Source organism: Mustela nivalis (genome assembly GCF_964662115.1).
Source record: "Mustela nivalis genome assembly, chromosome: 1".
Taxonomy (NCBI): Eukaryota; Metazoa; Chordata; class Mammalia; order Carnivora; family Mustelidae; genus Mustela; species Mustela nivalis.
The window spans coordinates 9,910,513-9,927,465 of record NC_139020.1 but is presented as its reverse complement, the minus strand read 5'-3'; the positions used below and the strand labels follow the sequence as shown (position 1 = coordinate 9,927,465).

The window sequence follows — 16,953 nt, the reverse complement described above, 5'->3', positions numbered from 1 at the left end:
TTTCAAGATTTGGGGGCTACCTCTGATTTCAAGTCTGTAGAGGTCCCAGTCTGTGATTGAAAGGTGAAGAAAAGGCTTGGGACCATGAGCTGGTGGCAGCATCATGTTTTCCTGGTTTTTGTTTGAAACGGAGAAGAGAGATCAGGTGAAGCCTTGCACGTTGGCTGATTCTGGCCCAGCACTGTCAGCATGTGGAGGAAAAACTGAGAAAATGCGGAGACGTGGCTTGGGTTTATCATCCTTTTTTTTTTTTCCCCCCCTTTCTTTTTTTTTTTTCCTCTTTCTTTTTTCCTCGTGCATGTGTATGGCTTTCCCAATCCTCTGTTGTGAGACATCAAGTTCTTTTCTTTTTTCTTAATTTTTAAAAAATTTTAAATTAAATTAAATTAATTAACATATAACGTATTATTGGTTTCAGAGGTAGAGGTCAGGATTCATCCGTCTTATACCACACCCAGCGCTCTTTACATCACGTGCCCTCCTTAATGTCCATCACCCTGTTACCCCTTCTCCCACCCCCATCCATGAAAAGGGTTACATCTGTGCTATTGCTGCTGATAAAGAAGGCAGGGGTCCCTTGGGCCTACCTTGTAGTTTTGCACTAGAGCTGCTTTGAGACCTCAGGAAACCGCTTCCTCTTTAAGGTGGGTGCAAACCCGCCGATCATCAGATAATACTCGTCACGTCCTTTGAAGACAACTCTTCTAGTACCTGAGCACCTGGGGTTTCCTCTATGGCTTGAAAGCATGGTGACCAAGATAGGCAGATGCCAAGATGCATGGCCACACCTGCAGCCCCTCTGGATGATGAGATGCTGCACACCGTGGCGTGTCTACAGTGGACGTGTAAAGCAAGGTCTTGGATCTCGCCATTGTCATTGTGACTGTGGTCTCTTTCCAGCAGTGCGTGTGCCCTGGTGTGCCACAGACCTAGGGGACATTCTGGACTTTGCATGTACTTGGAGATTGGGTTGGGAGCCAGACGGAGTAGCAGGCTGGAGCCCTGAACCCTACCCGCAGGAAGCAGAGACATCTAGAGGCTCCTTGCTCCTGCTGTCCATTCGCCCTCAATCCTTTCTCACACTTTTCAAAAAACGCAGTGATTCTGGCTGACATTCATCTTGTGATCTTGGCAAGGCACTTAGCTCCAGAAATCTCAGTTTTCAAATTTGAGAAGTGGAATCATAATCACATGGACTTTGCAGGATAGGTATGATGATGACACGAGGCCATTTTTGTGAAGGTGATTCATTAACAGTTTCTCAGACGTTATTTTTACAAAGATGGGCTATTGTTAGGGCAACTTGAGAGGGAAAGGAACAAAGAGTGAGGGTAGATTCTAGGGTTCCACTCTTGGAAAGGAGGTCCCAGAGCCTCCCTGTGGGTCCACATAAAGACAGTCCCAGCCCTGAAAGAGCCCTTGGCACAGCCATGCAGTAGGTGTATTGTGGACACTTTTGTGTGCCCAGTGTCATTTTAAGCCAGTCCCTGCCTGTTCCCACCTGGTCCCCTTCATACCCATGGAAGTGGTACCCTGTGAATTCTTGGCTTACTGAGGAAGAAATCAGAAAGGAACTTCTCCCAGTGGCACAGCTAGGAGGTGGCATGGTCAGAATTTGAACCTAGGCTGTGTGGTTCTTGCCCAGCTCTGAGCCATGGCTCTGCTGGATATAGGACGGAGCTCCAGGAAAAGCTCACAGAGCTTGCCCTGCTGGCTTGTTCCCCAGAGAGAACAGCCTTCACCGGGTTCATCCCCATGGTCGTCCTGTCACCCACTGCATCCCTGAGGCTTACAAAAGGAACACATGAGGGCTCTGGCTCTCTACTCCTTGCACGCGGAGCACAGGCAGCATGCACACCCCACCCTTGGGATTTCCCCGAGGGCCCCACGTCCAAGTGTGTGACCTGGGAGTCCCTGGGCATCCCTCCAGGTCTGGGTGTCTGTGACAAATCAGTCACTGGCTCTCTTAGTTTGCTAGGATTGCAGTAACAGAGGACGACAAACTGGGTGTCTTAAAACAACAGAAATGTATTGTCTCACAGTTCTGGAAGGCAGAGGTCCTAAATCAAGGTGTCAGCAGGGCTGATTGCTTCTGGGGAAGAATCAGTCTGGAGAGGATCTGTCCCAGGCCTTTGTCCTAACTTCTGCTGATGGCCAGTAATCCTTGGCGTTTCTTAGCTGGGGGCAGCGACACTCCAATCTCTGCCTCTGTCTCCACGTGGGCTCCCTGTGTCTCTGTCTCATCATGTGAATGTCTCACGTGACATTCTTTTTATAAGGATGTCTGTCATATCGGATGAGGGGCCCTCCCTACTCCAGCATTACCTCAAATTCACTAATGACATCAGCAGCAAGCCTACTTCCAAACTGGGTCACACTGGCGGTACTGGGGTTTAGGATGTCAACATGTTTTTTTTTTGGAGGGGGGACAAAATGCAAGCCCTAGCATCAGCTTTGCATACAGCTGGCCTAATGGGTAGTATCTTTTGTCTTGTTTAAGTTTCCTTGGACTGGGTCAGTTTGCAGAGTTGTTACAAGATTCCTTTTGCTGCAAATACCCAGAAGGTGTCTCCTCTGGGGCTGCTCTGGGCGGGGGAGATGGAGAAATGTGACCCTTGTCCCCTGGGCGGCTCCACCTGCCAAGTGAGGCTTCTTCGGGGTCGCCTGTGGGCTTCTCAGAATTTATCAGAACTGCTTTTGGGGTGTGATGGGGTCTTGTTGAAGACACAGTTTCTGCGGATAAGAACCAAGAATTCGTTTTTCTTGGTAGGTGTTATGGGTTGAATTGTGTCCCTCGAGAAGATATGTTGAAGTCCTAACCCCCAGGACTTGAGAACGAGCCTCTTGGCAGATGGTGTTCATGAAGCAGAGGTCATGCTAGAGGAGACTGGGTCCTTTCATGCAATAGGACTATTGTCCTCATAAGAAGAGAAGAGACACCCACTGTCGCGACGGCTGTGTGATGACACAGAGACACTGGGGATTAGGCTATGTGACGACAAGCAGAGACTGCTGAGTTGAAGCTGCCAGCCGAGGGAGGCCCAGCCAGTCACTCCCAGAAGCTTGCAGGAGGCCACAAAGGATTCTACAGAGTCGGAGAGGGAACCTACATGGTCTCGCCCCCTTCCCTCATGGGGGTCATGGGACACTGTGAGGCCTCTTCCTCCCGGGTTCCTGACCCTCGTGCTCCTTCAAAGAAGGAAGAGCTGAGGAGAAATGGATGGCGGAGAGTGGGAAACATCAACTGTGTGTCAGGCGTTTTATGCATTGTCTCATTTGTCCCTCATCTGACTCTTCTGAGGCCAAGATTTGTAACCTTGTCCCCACTTCACAGATGGGAAGCGAGGGAACTTGTCAGAAGGTTCATGGCTGGTACGTAGCCAGGCGGGGCTTCCTGGGGACTTCCTGGGGGATGGTCTGTGTGACATTGCTCGGTTCTTGCTGGCTCTGACCTGGACAACCTCTGTGAGGTGGTTCAGCAAACACCATGGGGACCCTTCCTACCCTCCACGGCAGCTGGGCTATGCTACACCCTACAAGTGACACATTCCCCAAACTGCAGTCTTTCCCTGCAAACCCGGAGCCAGCCTGAAGAGCAACCCCAACTCAGGGCCACCAACATGGTGCCCTGTCTGTCCCTGAGTGCTCAGTGCCCAGGGCTCCCGGGCAGGGGGACCCAGAGGATCCCAAGGTGTCCAAGTCCTCAAGGAGGTCTATGACGGCTGCGTGTTTTTTCCAGATGTGCTCCAAACTGGGACCTCATTGTCCTGCAGGGGCTGGGACTGTGAGTCACATGGAGAGGCTCCTCATAGTTATCAGGGGACTAGTAAGATTCCTCCTCAGAATATGCTTCAGGTCATACACCACACACACACACACACACACACACACACACACACACACACACACACAGCTGATCGGCCTTGAAGTCATTTTCATGACTGTTTCTCTGGAGAGCCTTGGTGTCCTCCGCGTGCCCCATTTATGGGCCTTAGCTGTTGTACACAGTTTCCTGTTGACCTCTGTGGTGTTGGCCCCTTTGAATTCCTCCTGTCTGGAAGCCAAAGCCAACTTTTCTCCAGGCCTTATCTCCAGGAAAACTGTACAAATGAGCTCAGGTCAGCTGGTTCGAGCCCGGGTTCTTCCCAAAAGCACCGCTCTGAAGGCTTTCAGGATCACTTTGCTCTCTCTTTTTTGGGCCCAGTGAAGTCAGGGCCCTGACCCAGCCCGGAGTAACTTCCCTTTCATTTCTCAAGAGCTCCCAAAGCTCCAGATAGTCAGACTAACCTTTTACCCAGATTTCCTCATTTAGTTCTTAGAACCATCCAATTAGATAAGCACTCTGACACTTCCCATTGTACAGATTTAAAAACCCTCAAAAAGGAGGCATGGGGGTGTTACGTAATTTATCTAAGGTCCTCTGACTGATGGTTTTCAGAACTTGGACTCTAACCCAGATGTATTGAGGATGTGTAATCAAAATTCCACACAGCAGCCTGAATGTCTGAGGCGTGTGCATATGGGTAGGCACGTACATGACAGGCAATGTTGCGTAGATAGATAACAGGTAGATGGAGACTCTAGACATCAAAGGCTGTGAACTTCCACAGGAGATAGATATTGTTTGATGTTATATATTTTTTTTCTAAATCTGTCTTTCAAAATTATACCCAATACAGGCAATCTGCCTTATGATGACCGTCTCCTAGGGGAGGAAATGAATGTCCAGAGAAGATTCTGTGGCTGAGGGGTCTCCAAGTGCCCATGCTGTGTGCTGACCTGCCCCCGGGAACCCCCTGTGGTGCGGGGCTTCATGGGGCCCCTGTTGGGGGAGCTGGCATGGACAGTGGTGGTCCAAGCCTCTCCCTCAGGATATCACCTCATGTCTTCAGAACACTGGACATTGGACATGAGGCCTCATTCCCAGGAGCACGTCGGTTGCCACCAAACAGTATCTGAGGGGGACACGGGAAGCTGGAGCCCCCTCTGGTGCCAAATCCCCACCTGACCACGCTGGGGTCTGCAGCTAGGGAGGGGGAGGGGCCGGAGCAGGGAGCCCTACCCGGGGAGGCTGGTCTGGAGCTCGACTTGTGGGTTTAGGCCTGCCTCCCCGCCACCGCCAGGGCTGAGGCTGGTCAGCCAAGCGCTTCTGCTTCCCCACCTACAATAGGAGGCCCTTAACAGTGATGACGTCACAGGATGGTTATGCAGTACATGAGTTTCTGTGTGAAGGATGTTTCAGCGGCGTCGGGGTGCCGTTGTAGGCGACAGCCCCGGGGCGGCAGAGGCCGATCTTTGGCCCCCAGATGATCATGTCGGCCATGGCGGTTGCTGCCGCTAAGTCAGGTCCCGGGTTTGTCTTGGCTTGACTTGTTTCCATTTTCAATTGAAAATTAAATTTGGATAGACTTCAGCTTGACTAGGTCTGCTCCCTGGGCGCTGGCCAGCGAGCGCTGAGTAACTGCAGACAGGGTGGGGTCACCGGGATTTGGTTATTGGATTTTTTCCCCCCTGCGGTTCTGGGCAGCCTCTCCATGACAGGCAGCTGCGTCGTCTTAAGACTGGACTTTCCGGGAGAGCCTTCGGGTCACTCCAGGCGTCAGCTGGAAAGGGCTGCTCTTGGACGAGGTCACCGGCCTGTACTGGGAGCCGCCTCCTTCTGACCTGGAGCTCCTGAGCCCATCACAGTCGGGGTGACACTCAGCTCCAACGGCTGTCACTCCACTGCTAGGCTCTTGGAACTGCTGTTTCCGCAGCAGGCCTGGGCTGCTCGTCTGTGATCCTCTCTGTGCTTTCCCTGGCTGTAGCCTGTTCTCTACCCCTCTGACACCTTCCGCACCTGAGCTTTGAGGGGAGGCAGAGGCGGGGCCCTGTCCAGCCACGCGTCCTGTGGACCCCAACCACGACGTCTCCTTCCCTGGCTGGGACTCAGTGAGCTGTGCCCGTCCTTGGCAGCTCTCCTGTTCTCCTCCAGCATGCTGACTGCGACCCATCTCTCCATGCCGGCCCCCGCCCCCACCCAGGAACCACAGCAGGCCAGTTCTCAGGACGCCAGCCCAGGCCAGATCGAAAATTATGTGAAACCAAAGCTTGAATGGGGAGAGCTTCACTTGGGGCACACACTGAATGCTTGTGTGTATGTGTGAGAGAGAGAGGGAAAGAGAGAAAGAAAGGAGTGGTTTTTTTCTTCATTTGTTTAAAAAATTTTGTCTAGGGCAAGAGTCACTAGAGTCCATGAGGACATAGGGGCCAGACCACCATTAAGGTGTGCAGAAACGGAGGGGTCCTCCTGGGTGTATCCAGCTTGCTGGTCTTCTGGTGTAGACTGAGGTGCCGCAGCCTCCCAGGGTGACTGGGTTATGACAGGTGGGAAGCAGTCCTGAAACCTGGCACTCTGCATTTTGTTGGGGATGTAGGAACGACACCCTCTTCAGAGTCCTTTATGAGGCTTTGTACCATGCTGGGCCGCTGGCGTCGGATGCAAACAGCGTCGATAACTCTACAAAAAGTTGCCAGACGATTTATCCCATTGGCACCAAGCCTAGAATTATAATCAGATCTTGACTTCTTCAAAGCTTTCTTGCTTTGGACTTTCCAAATCGAAAATAAATATTGAGGGCAATTACCTTCCTTTAGTCCTCTGATGTGCGAAGGGGAGTTTTCATCCATTAATTCAAGAAACCTCTCATTTCATTCGGAAGGTATTAGCCCATGGAATATCAACACAGTCCGTCTAGGTTTTGACTAAAAGGAGGGAAGATTTATTATGCCCCGGGTTAATATTTTCCTCTCTTTAAGAAGTCTTGGGCATGCCAGACGCTCCTTTTCAGACAAAACCGGCTGTTTTCTTCCCATTACTGGATGCATTGTTTGTGCGCCCCACCGGCTTGCCATGGTCAGAACTTCCTCAAGGGGGCAGCAAAGCACAACGCCGGCTGCTTTTCTGGGGCTGTCCCTGGGGTGGCGGAGCCCTTGGGCACTTGCCTGCAGAGGGGGAATGGTTATTGGATTAGTGCTTGCCTCCTCAGGAGTTTCTTTGGGGTTGATAGGAAAGCACTTCTCCTGCAGTGAAAGCCTGAACTTCCCCAGTCTCATTTTTAGAGAGCTGCGAACATGACCAGACCTATTAATTACTTAATTGAGGTTCTGGGCTTTGAAGATGAAAAGTGTGTGTGAGTGGTAAGTTCTGTTGTTTCCAGGCTGGGAGAGCTCTTTCCTGGGGCTCTTCTGAGTGTCTCTCCAAGTCATAGGTCCACTGTGGTGACTTTCTCAGGTGACATGGACCAGCCAGCCCACCCCTGTGGGTCAAGGAAGTGTGTCTTAGGTGAACCTAATTGCCAATACTTCCTTGCTCTCAAGCCACACCATGTTGCCTATGGAATCCCAGCAAAGGGACTCATCTGTGTCCCTCTCACCCTGATCTAGTCACAGGCCCCGGATAGTGGCTGAGAATCTGCAGGGGGTGCTGGCCCATTATGGTCTCTGCTTGGCTGAGATAGCCTGAGGTGGGTGCGCTGATGGCTTTGTGGCCCTTCCCCAGGGTAGAGGATACCCATCTCATCACCGAGCAGCACCTCCCAGGGCCAGGTCAGCTCAGGGTGAGCAATGCCTGTAGCTTCATCCACGGGGATGGAGGAACGGAAGGTAAGATACGGAGATGTCTTGCACCAATGGACCAAAGTCACCCAGAATAATGGAAGCCTTGGAATGTGGCATTAATGCTCTAGTTAACAAAGGACTTTCACATCCATATTACCTCACAGGACCTGCTAGAAGGTTCTTGTGAAGAAGCTGATAGGAGGAGGAGGAGGGACTGCAGGGCTGGAAGTGGACCTGGAGAGAAGATCTTCCCTAAAAGCTCCTGCGTCCCTCCCTCCCGGCCTCCCCTTTCTCCTTCCCATTATATGGGAGTGCCGAAGTCCTTAGCAGGCAAAATCCTAAAGGCAAGCTTTCCCCAACTGTGGCCTAAGATATTAGCCTTGTCTTGATAGAATTTAAAATTAATCCCTATAAAGCGGGGTGTTAGACACACTCTGCTGCTCTTAGTGAAGTAGTCCTTGTAGACAGTAACTTGTTTTCCTTTGCGTCTGAACAGAAGGGCAAGAGACATCATTTAAGAAACTGGGGGCGCCTGGCTGGCTCATTGGTTTAATCCTCTGCCTTCGGCTCAGGTCATGATCTTGGGGTCCTGGGATCGAGCCCCACATCGGGCTTTCTGCTAGGCAGGGAGACTGCTTCCTCCTCTCTGCCTCCTCTCTGCCTACTTCTGATCTCTGTCTGTCAAATAAATAAATAAAATCTTTAAAAAAAAAAAAAAAGAAACTGAAAAGTCTAGATGCGGCATTAAAGGCTGGGGCGGGACACCCGAAGCCCCCCAGTCCAGGGTGAACTTCACTGTCCTGTGTCGGGCACACTTTTCCTTCCCTCCCCTCACTTGGAGCCCAGGGCCTCACATGGCCGGGAAGTAGTTTTGTTTGTTTTGAGAGCCTGTGCAACTCTCTGAGCTGGATTATGATGATCTCCAGTGCAAGTCCTTGGCTCACACCCTCCGGAAGTCCAAAAAGCCCGGAGCACCGCGGTCTGCCGGTGGCCTGCCTTCCGCACCCGCTGGCCTGGAGTGTGGATGTGCAGGTGAAGAAATGAGACGAAGGGGAAAGGGGCTTCCGTTCATCCAAACAGCTGTGTCTTTGGTGAGGTCCTTTGGGTTACAAACCACAGAGAGAGATTCCAGCTTATCGGTTGAATCAAAATGTAATTGAAGCTGGGAATATACTGGAAAGATTTGGGAGATTTACAGGCTCCGGGGGCGGGGTGCGGTATGTCATGCTAAGTGGGCCCCTCCTCGCTGAGCTGCCCCCAGGACAGCTGCCCTTCAGGTAGCCTGGCTTCAACGACTGCTGTTTGGGTCTTGCAGGTCCAACCTTGAACCACTCAGGAGCCCGGATCTGAGTAGGTCAATGGGATGTGGCCAGGGGGTCAGAACACAAGCCCGTGCTTGTGTGTGTGTGTGTGTGTGTGTGTGTGTGTGTGTGTGTGTGTGATGTTAGAGAACCAGCAGCTTCTCCAAGTTGTCTGGCTGGCCATTTTGTGTCGTATAGTTTCATACATCATCTGTCCAGCCCTCCCATAGCCCTGCCAGGGGGCCACTGTTTGTCTCCTATGAATGCTAAATGCAGCAGGAAAAAATACTACTCTTGGGGATTTCTTCAGCTAATTACCTATTTCCTACCAGAACAGTATACTTTCTTTAAGGGTTACTAGGTTTTCTGTTAATAGGATTTTAAAAGTAGGGATAAGTACCAAGAATAAAATTAACATTGTCTGCAATCTCGCCATTCGGAGAGAACAATCTTCATATTTGGGTCATATCCATCAGATAGATATAGACAGACAGATATACAGATAGATACTATACATAATATCTACATCTACTTTTTTTTTAAGATTTTATTTTTTTATTTGACACAGAGAGAGAGAAAGCGAGAGAGGGAACACAAGCAGGGGAAATGGGAGAGGGAGAAGCAGGCTTCCCACCGAAGAGGGAGCCCGATGCTCAGGACCCTGGATCCCAGGACCCTGGGATCATGACCTGAGCCAAAGACAGATACCTAATGACTGAGCCACCCCGGTGCTCCTATGTATCTACTTCTAACAAAAATATGATTATAATGAGCACATTGTTTTGTGATCTTTCTCTCCATTTGCTGAATTTCCTATTCCATTAAATACTCTCTCATTTTTAATGGGCTCTTAAGATTTCTTTCTTTTTTTTTTTTTAAAGATTTTATTTATTTATCAGAGAGAGAGAGAGAGCGAGCACAGGCAGACAGAATGGCAGGCAGAGGCAGAGGGAGAAGCAGGCTCCCTGACGAGCAAGGAGCCCGATGTGGGACTCGATCCCAGGACGCTGGGATCATGACCTGAGCCGAAGGCAGCTGCTTAACCAACTGAGCCACCCAGGAGTCCCAGGGCTCTTAATATCTTCCATCTGACACATGGGGCAAAATATATTTACTTAGTCCTCCACTGCTGGGCAGTTTGGTACTCCAAATTGTTTTTTTGCTGTCATAAGCAATGAAGTGATGAACATCCTTGCCTAAGTATTTGTGTACATCTGTGTGACTGTTTCTTTAGGACAAATTTTACAAGGGAAAATATTAGGTTAAAGGTGGACCCTTGTAAAGTTTTTGGGTAAGCAGGATCAAATACCCTTCTGAAATGTCCCAAGCGTCCTCCCCACCACACCAAATAAGACTCCAATGCCGAGCATTATGCATTTATAAAATGTTTACCTATTTTACAGTGACATCTCATTGCTGTCTCAACTTTTTCTGTTGTTTTTTAAAATACTTTTTAACATATAAGGTATTTAAAATACTTATATAGGGTATGACATATAAAACACACAGATCTTAAGAGTGTAACTCAATGAACTTGTATGTATAGGGCTGTCTATGTGACCACCATGCTGGTCAAGGTCTAGAATGTTTCCACCACTCCAGAAGGCTGTCTGTGCCCAAATAAGGTCACACTCAATAGGTGGGGGGTGTTAGGGCTCAGTCATAAATTTTAGGGGGTCACCACTCATCTTCACTGGATTTACTTCCCAGGGATAGCTTACCTGCTGAAGGGAAGGCGGCCCATTTCTTTGTGTTAAGTGGGAAGCGGGAAGCGCTCCATCTTCTCATCCCCTGTGACACGTCTTGGTCCACATCTGGTGCAGATTCTTGCAAGTGTTTTCACTACATAAACTTAATAAACTATGATCAGCTCCTTCTGCCAGGAGCGTCTTACAAAGAGAGAGCATGGATTTGAGCACATGTGTGTCTTTAATTTTAAGACAACAGTTAGCAAAAAGACATGATGATAACAAGAAATAGGTCTATGGATCTGAATTTTGAGCTATTAAACATAAGAACCAGATCCCTAGGTGGTTGTCAGTAAGTTACCATGTATTTTTAAAAAAGTAATCTGTGTTTTCTTTCTGCCTCCCTTGAATGAATAAAGATGCTTGAACAGGTGGCAGATGTGGCATTGTTTATCCAGGCTTAGTTTGGGTTTGCATTTATTCTTTGCCATTCTTTAAAACTCAGATTAAAAATGGCTTCTAAGGGCTCAGGTATCTTCCACATGTAGTAGGCACTCTGTGGGTGTCATATTTACCTGTGTAAGGTAGTAGAAAGTCACAATGTTAATTATTTTTTAAAGAGACTTTTATTTATTTATTTATTTGAGAGAGAGAGCACGAGCAAGCGAGGGAGAAGGAGAAACAGACTGCTTGCTAAGCAGGGAGCTTGACGTGGGGCTCGATCCCAGGACCCTGGGATCATGACCTGAGCCTAACGCAGAGGCTTAACCCACTGAGGCACCCAGGTGTCCCACAACATTAATTATTGACGTATGGATTTAAAATTGAAGCATTTTTGAACCAAAAGTTCAAACATCCGAAAAAAGAGAAATTAAGATGATGGAACACAGTACAGTGGGAGTTTGGGAAAAATAAAATCTTTCAGCAAAACACACACATGTGCTGGGGGTGGTACCTGGCACCTGACGCTGGCAGGTGGGGACCCATTCAGCCCATGCACTTCACCGAATCCATAGCAGTTACAGAGCTCTTGTCTCCCATTCTGCAGACCTGGCGCTCGGCTCCTCTTTCTCTAGGGGGCTGGTGGCCTCTCATCCCATTCCTGCTAGTTTCACCCAGATCTGAGGCTTCCCCACTGACCCCTCAACTATTCTGCCTGTCACTCCCTGCTGGATCCTGTTTCCTGAAACCAATCCCTCAAATCTCTCCTAGATTCAACTGAAAACCACCATATCAACCGTCATGACTCAAGACCCACAGTAGAGAAATGTGTTGTAGCATACGACCCACTGTATGTGTAAGCGTGTGCATATGTACATGCTTGTATGCATACGTGGATAATGTACCCCCCCCCACAAAAAAAACCCACAAGTCAGGATTCATGAAGTAATGTTTGCTTTTCTTGCATGGAGCCCTCTCGGACATGTGCTAATCCTTGTCATTGCATCCTATTCCGTGCCCTCTCATTGGGTTCCATGTCATTAAGATTGATGTTATAGCCACATGGGATCAGAGGGGAAGTTGAAGTCCTTAGCCTTGTTCTCAAGGTTCTTGCCAACCTGCCACCCCCAGGCCCCCTGTCCCTACCACTTGCGCCCACCATCCTTCAGCCTTTCTTCCAGACTCCGTGTAGGAGCTCTTGGTTTTATTTCCCCCAAGTGCCCCACTATCAGCCCCACTATCCCACGAAGTGCCCTACTATCAGCAGTTCCTAAGGTTCCATGCTCATTCCTGCCTGTCCCTCTTTGGCCTTTCTCTACCTCATCCTCCTTGTCCTGTGGGCCCTGTTCAATCCCTGCCTCCTCTCTGAAGCACCCTGACCAGGACCCCCTCTCTTGTTTCTTGCCCACCCATCTGACGTTTAGATCAAGACGGTGCGCTCTGTTCTTATAACTCTTAATTTACACCGTGTCCAGGTTGGTTTCCCAGTTCCAACCATTAGGGAGATGCTTGGCCAGGAAAAGACACTTGGCACTTCAGCAAGTTACTTATGCCTTGAGTACCCGACTTCTCCTCTCTCCAAGTCTCTGTCCTCAGGCTGCCTATGGTGGTGGTGAGGAAATGGGAATGTTTTGGTAGCAAGTTTAAACCAGAAGCCATTTTCCTGCTAAGGTTTCAAGGTTAGGTAGGCAGGTGCACCTGAAAAGGTGTTTGGAGTGCCATGCTTACATGCTTTCTGGTTACACTGGCTTTTATGAGCTAGCCAAGCAACCTACCCTCTTCTCAGAATATCGTTTTTACAGAAAACACATTATATTGTATCTAAGTTCCAAACCACTACCTACCAACAGATTTGGAACACTGCTGGTCCTGTGGTTGAACACCTCTTGTACTGTACGGTCTCACCACCTTTCCGTGTGGGCATATCTTATCTTCCCAAACTCGATGCCAAGCCTTGGAGCACAAGCACTGTGTCTCCAGCCTCCTGCCATTTACTGCAGAGCTGAGCATACTGCCTTGTACCAGGCAAGCTCCCTCCATGACTACCCATTGGGGATATCCCTGCCGGCTCCGGGAACCCAGTGATTTCATCTGTGTCCTCATCTGAGTTTGTCCCAGAGGGAGTGGGTCCCTGTCTGTTGTTTGGAAGATTTTGAGGGGTACTTGACAGGCCAGAGAGAAAAAAGTGAGAGCTGATGAAGGCAGTGGGGAGGCGACAAAAAACAAGGAATGACAGGGGTGGAGAAGGAAGCTGATGGAGGAGACCCAAGCAACAAAAAGGAAGAAAGGAAGACAGGGGGTGGGGGGGGGGGACAGAGGTGTAAACAGGAGGAAAGTGAAAGGGGGAGAAACAAAGCGAGGACAGGAAAATCAGGAGAGAAAAAGGTAGGGAAAACAAAAAGTAAAGAGAAAGAAAAAAATATATATAGTTCTACTCATCTGACCAGAAACTGTTTTTCAGGGGAAAAGAGCAGAGAAGCTAACTTGGGGGAGGACATGGAAAGGAAATGCGGAGTTGGGATGCCCGTCCTGGATGGGAAGGTAAGGCGGAGGAGAGAATTGCAATCTTACAGCACGAAAGGATTAGGGAGAGGCTTTCCCAGCATTGTGGGTGCATTTAACACCTCTGGCCTGCACACTTAGCAATGGTTAAGATGATAAATTTTATGGTATGGGTATGTACCTTAAGAACAACAACAAAATAGCAAAGACCCAATTTGATCAACCTCTCATTCAGTGAACAAAGAGCCCTAGGTCACTGCATCTGGCATATGTACTCAATTTTATTCCATACATTTCTAAAGTGTCAAATAAATTTTAAGCTTCATACTAGATGATATCCAACAGAAATATTAATTTGAAATAAATAAGAGAAATGCTCCAGAGGGAAGGATTGACTATTTCTTTTGTTTTTCTTTTAAAGTTTTATTTATTTATTTGAGAGAGAGAGAGAGAGAGAGAGAGAGAATATTCATGTAGGGAGGAGTGGAGGGGGAGGGAAAGAAGGAGGGGAATGGATGTCAAGTGGACTCTGTGCTAAGCATGAGCCAAGCAGGGGGTTCGATCCCAGGACCCAGAGATCACGACCCTGAGATCATGACCTGAGCCAAAACCAAGAGTAGACACTCAGCTAACTGAGCCACCCAGTTGCTGAAGGATTGACTTTAACTCGATAAGAGTTTAGGTTACAGGGTTGCATGCACACACACTGAAGATTTGCAAACATACACTTAAGGACTCTACATTTCCTTGCATATAAATTTTACAGCAAAAGAAAAACCTGTAAATAAATATTTAGCTCTAAACTAAAGTAGACCAAGGAGAAGGCTCAGGTAGGTGTTTCTGTGGGACAAGGAGCTACGCTGACCTAGTAGAGTAAATATCTGTTTACTGACCCAAGGAGAGCTGGTAAGGAATGACCATGGGACAGATGTCAGGTGGGCTGTCCCTGCTCCTAATTTATTTAGATGACACATGGGTCCCCATTTGGTCCTAAGTTCTTGTATTTCCCTCCTCAGCTGAGATAGATTTCAAAGCACCATTTATGCCCTCAGAATAGGTTATCATCAATTCATTAGGGCATTGGGGGGGTATAATGGGTCCTTAAAGATGTCCAGGTCCGAAACTTTGGACCATGTGACTATGTCATACTACACATCAAAGGAGGATTAAGGTTGTAGATGGAACCACAGTTGCCAATCAGCTGACCTTAAGATAAAGTTAATCCTGGTAGCCAGGATTACACAATGTTTCTGGTATAATCACAGAGGTCCTCAAGTGAGAAAGCAGAAGAGTCAGAACCAGCGAGATTCCATCATGAGGAAGACTCAGCCTGCCTGTGCTAGGTTTTTGAGGAGGGAAAGGAGGGTAGAGCCATGAGATGTGCCTGGCCTCTGTAAGCTGGAAAGGAATATAGCCCTGCTGATACCTGAATTTTAGTTTAGTTAGGTCCATGTCAGTCTTCAACCAGAATAAATCTGTGTTTTTTTAATGTTATTTCTTTATTTAACAGAGAGAGAGAGAGAGAGAGTGAGCACACAAGCAAGGGGAGCAGCAGAGGGAGAAGGAGAAGCAGGCTCCCTGCTGAACCCAGACCTGGGGCTTGATCCCAGGACCTGAGATCATGACCTGAGCCAATGGCAGATGCTTAACCAACTGAGCCACCCAGGCACCCCTACCTGTGTTGTTTTCAGCCACTTAGTCTGTGATAATTTGTTATAGCAGCCACAGAAAACAAATACAGACATAAATCCTTGAAAATCTACTCAAAAGGCTTAAAGCTCTTCAGTACATGGTCAATGAGTACCTCACTCTCAGAAAGCCTCTGAATTACATGCATGTGTCAAAAAAATAAATTCCTAATAGTTGTCTACAGGCCAACAAGCCAACAATTATGCTTTTAAAATAGCTGTTCATTAAATTGGTTGAAAATTTTTAAATTATTTTTTGAATAGTTGGGTATATGTTTGTGTACATGGGTCACCTCAAAACCATATCACACAGGACGCTTGAGGGGTAGTTTAAACTGTGGAGAGCTCTGGAAAGTCAGACATTGTCTAGAGAACTGAAAATAGAGAGACTCCGTCATTTACCTTACTTGTTGCCTCTCCACATCAATGAGAGCCTTAATCTTCTCTGTTGTGTAGAGCTGGAACCTCCAGAATTACAAATCTTTAGCTCAGAGAAGTTTAGGATCGAGGTTTCTGACCCTGGCCACCTCTAAGCACAACCCATAAACTTCTAGAAATCTTGATGGCCAACCCAGACCATGTAAACTGAAATCTTAGAGAATGTCACCAGGTATCAAAATTTTGCGAACTCCCCAAGTTATTCTGGTATGGAGCCCAGGTTGAGAACTGACGCTTTAGAAGGTTGTAAGGATCCCAGAATCCTATGTGGAACATCAAAGTAGGTTGCATGGATAAAGGCAGAGACTCTATCCATGGTAGTGAATGGTATGGGGGTGACTGGAAGCCTACGTGACAAAAGGATGCAGGTTCAGGTTTCATGTGGCATACCAAGTATTAATTAAGGCCGCTATATTGTTTGCGATAAAACCTAGATGCCTCGGAAACATTTCCAATGATTGCCTCATCTGTGTGAGCATCAGACCATGACCGTCTTTAGTTCTCAATACTCTACACATGGATTGGGTGTTGATGAATGCCTGTCGACAGAGGTAGAAGTCCCTGAGAAGCTCTTAGGGGCGACTGACAACTGCCAGGTGGGTCAACCTCATCTTGTGTTTGTCTCTGAATCCTCCTTGGTTGCAGGACTCCCACCAGTCTCCTGGCTTCTCTGCTTTGTATGGTTGTGGGAGACAAGATGATGAAAGTCTCCTGTCAAAGAACGATGCTTTGAAACCTCAGATGTCTGTTGAATAAACAAACAGGTGTGGATGTGGAATTGTGTCGTTACCCTACATCATGTTCTCTGCCCTCAGGCGATAAAGGGAAAGTAATCCAGTCCCAGGGCTGCTCTTCCTTTTACTATAATTGTCAAAAGAAATCTAGCTATAAAATTCCCTTTTCCTTGTATAAATAAGTAGGAATTTCACAACCCTGGGCAAGTGGAAAGTTGGAAAGTTTTCTCAGTAAAAAATATGTAGGGACAGGAAACTTTTAAAGAACTATAATCTCCTGTGGACCAGTCACTGATATAACTATAACGTCATTAATTTGGGTTCTATTAATTTGGAATTTGCAATAAGGAACACTTGTCCAACTAATTCTTCTTGAAAAAATTTTCAAAATAATTCCTTCCCTGATGGAAAAAACACTTGAGTCTGAACTTTGGAAGCTTAGGGTCAAATCCTGGATAGGAGATTTTTTAGTTCTATGATGTTGGAAAAGTATCAGCCTTTCTAAAACTGGAATAATAATCTGTGGTTTGTTGTGGGCGTAATGACACAATACAGCAGACTG

The 16,953-nt window shown here is 47.9% G+C and overlaps 1 protein-coding gene across 1 annotated transcript in view; it reads left to right on the top strand.

The window, feature by feature from the left end:
- Positions 1–16,366, top strand: part of CLIC6 (chloride intracellular channel 6) — an 86,369-nt gene extending 70,003 nt beyond the window's left edge. Inside the window, exons 6-7 of the mRNA XM_082722909.1 lie at positions 13,491–13,570; positions 16,092–16,366. Of these exons, the coding sequence (XP_082579035.1) occupies positions 13,491–13,570; positions 16,092–16,146 (135 nt within the window). The 3' untranslated portion in view covers positions 16,147–16,366. The remainder of the gene's footprint in view (positions 1–13,490; positions 13,571–16,091) is intronic.
- The last annotated feature ends 587 nt before the right edge of the window (positions 16,367–16,953 follow it).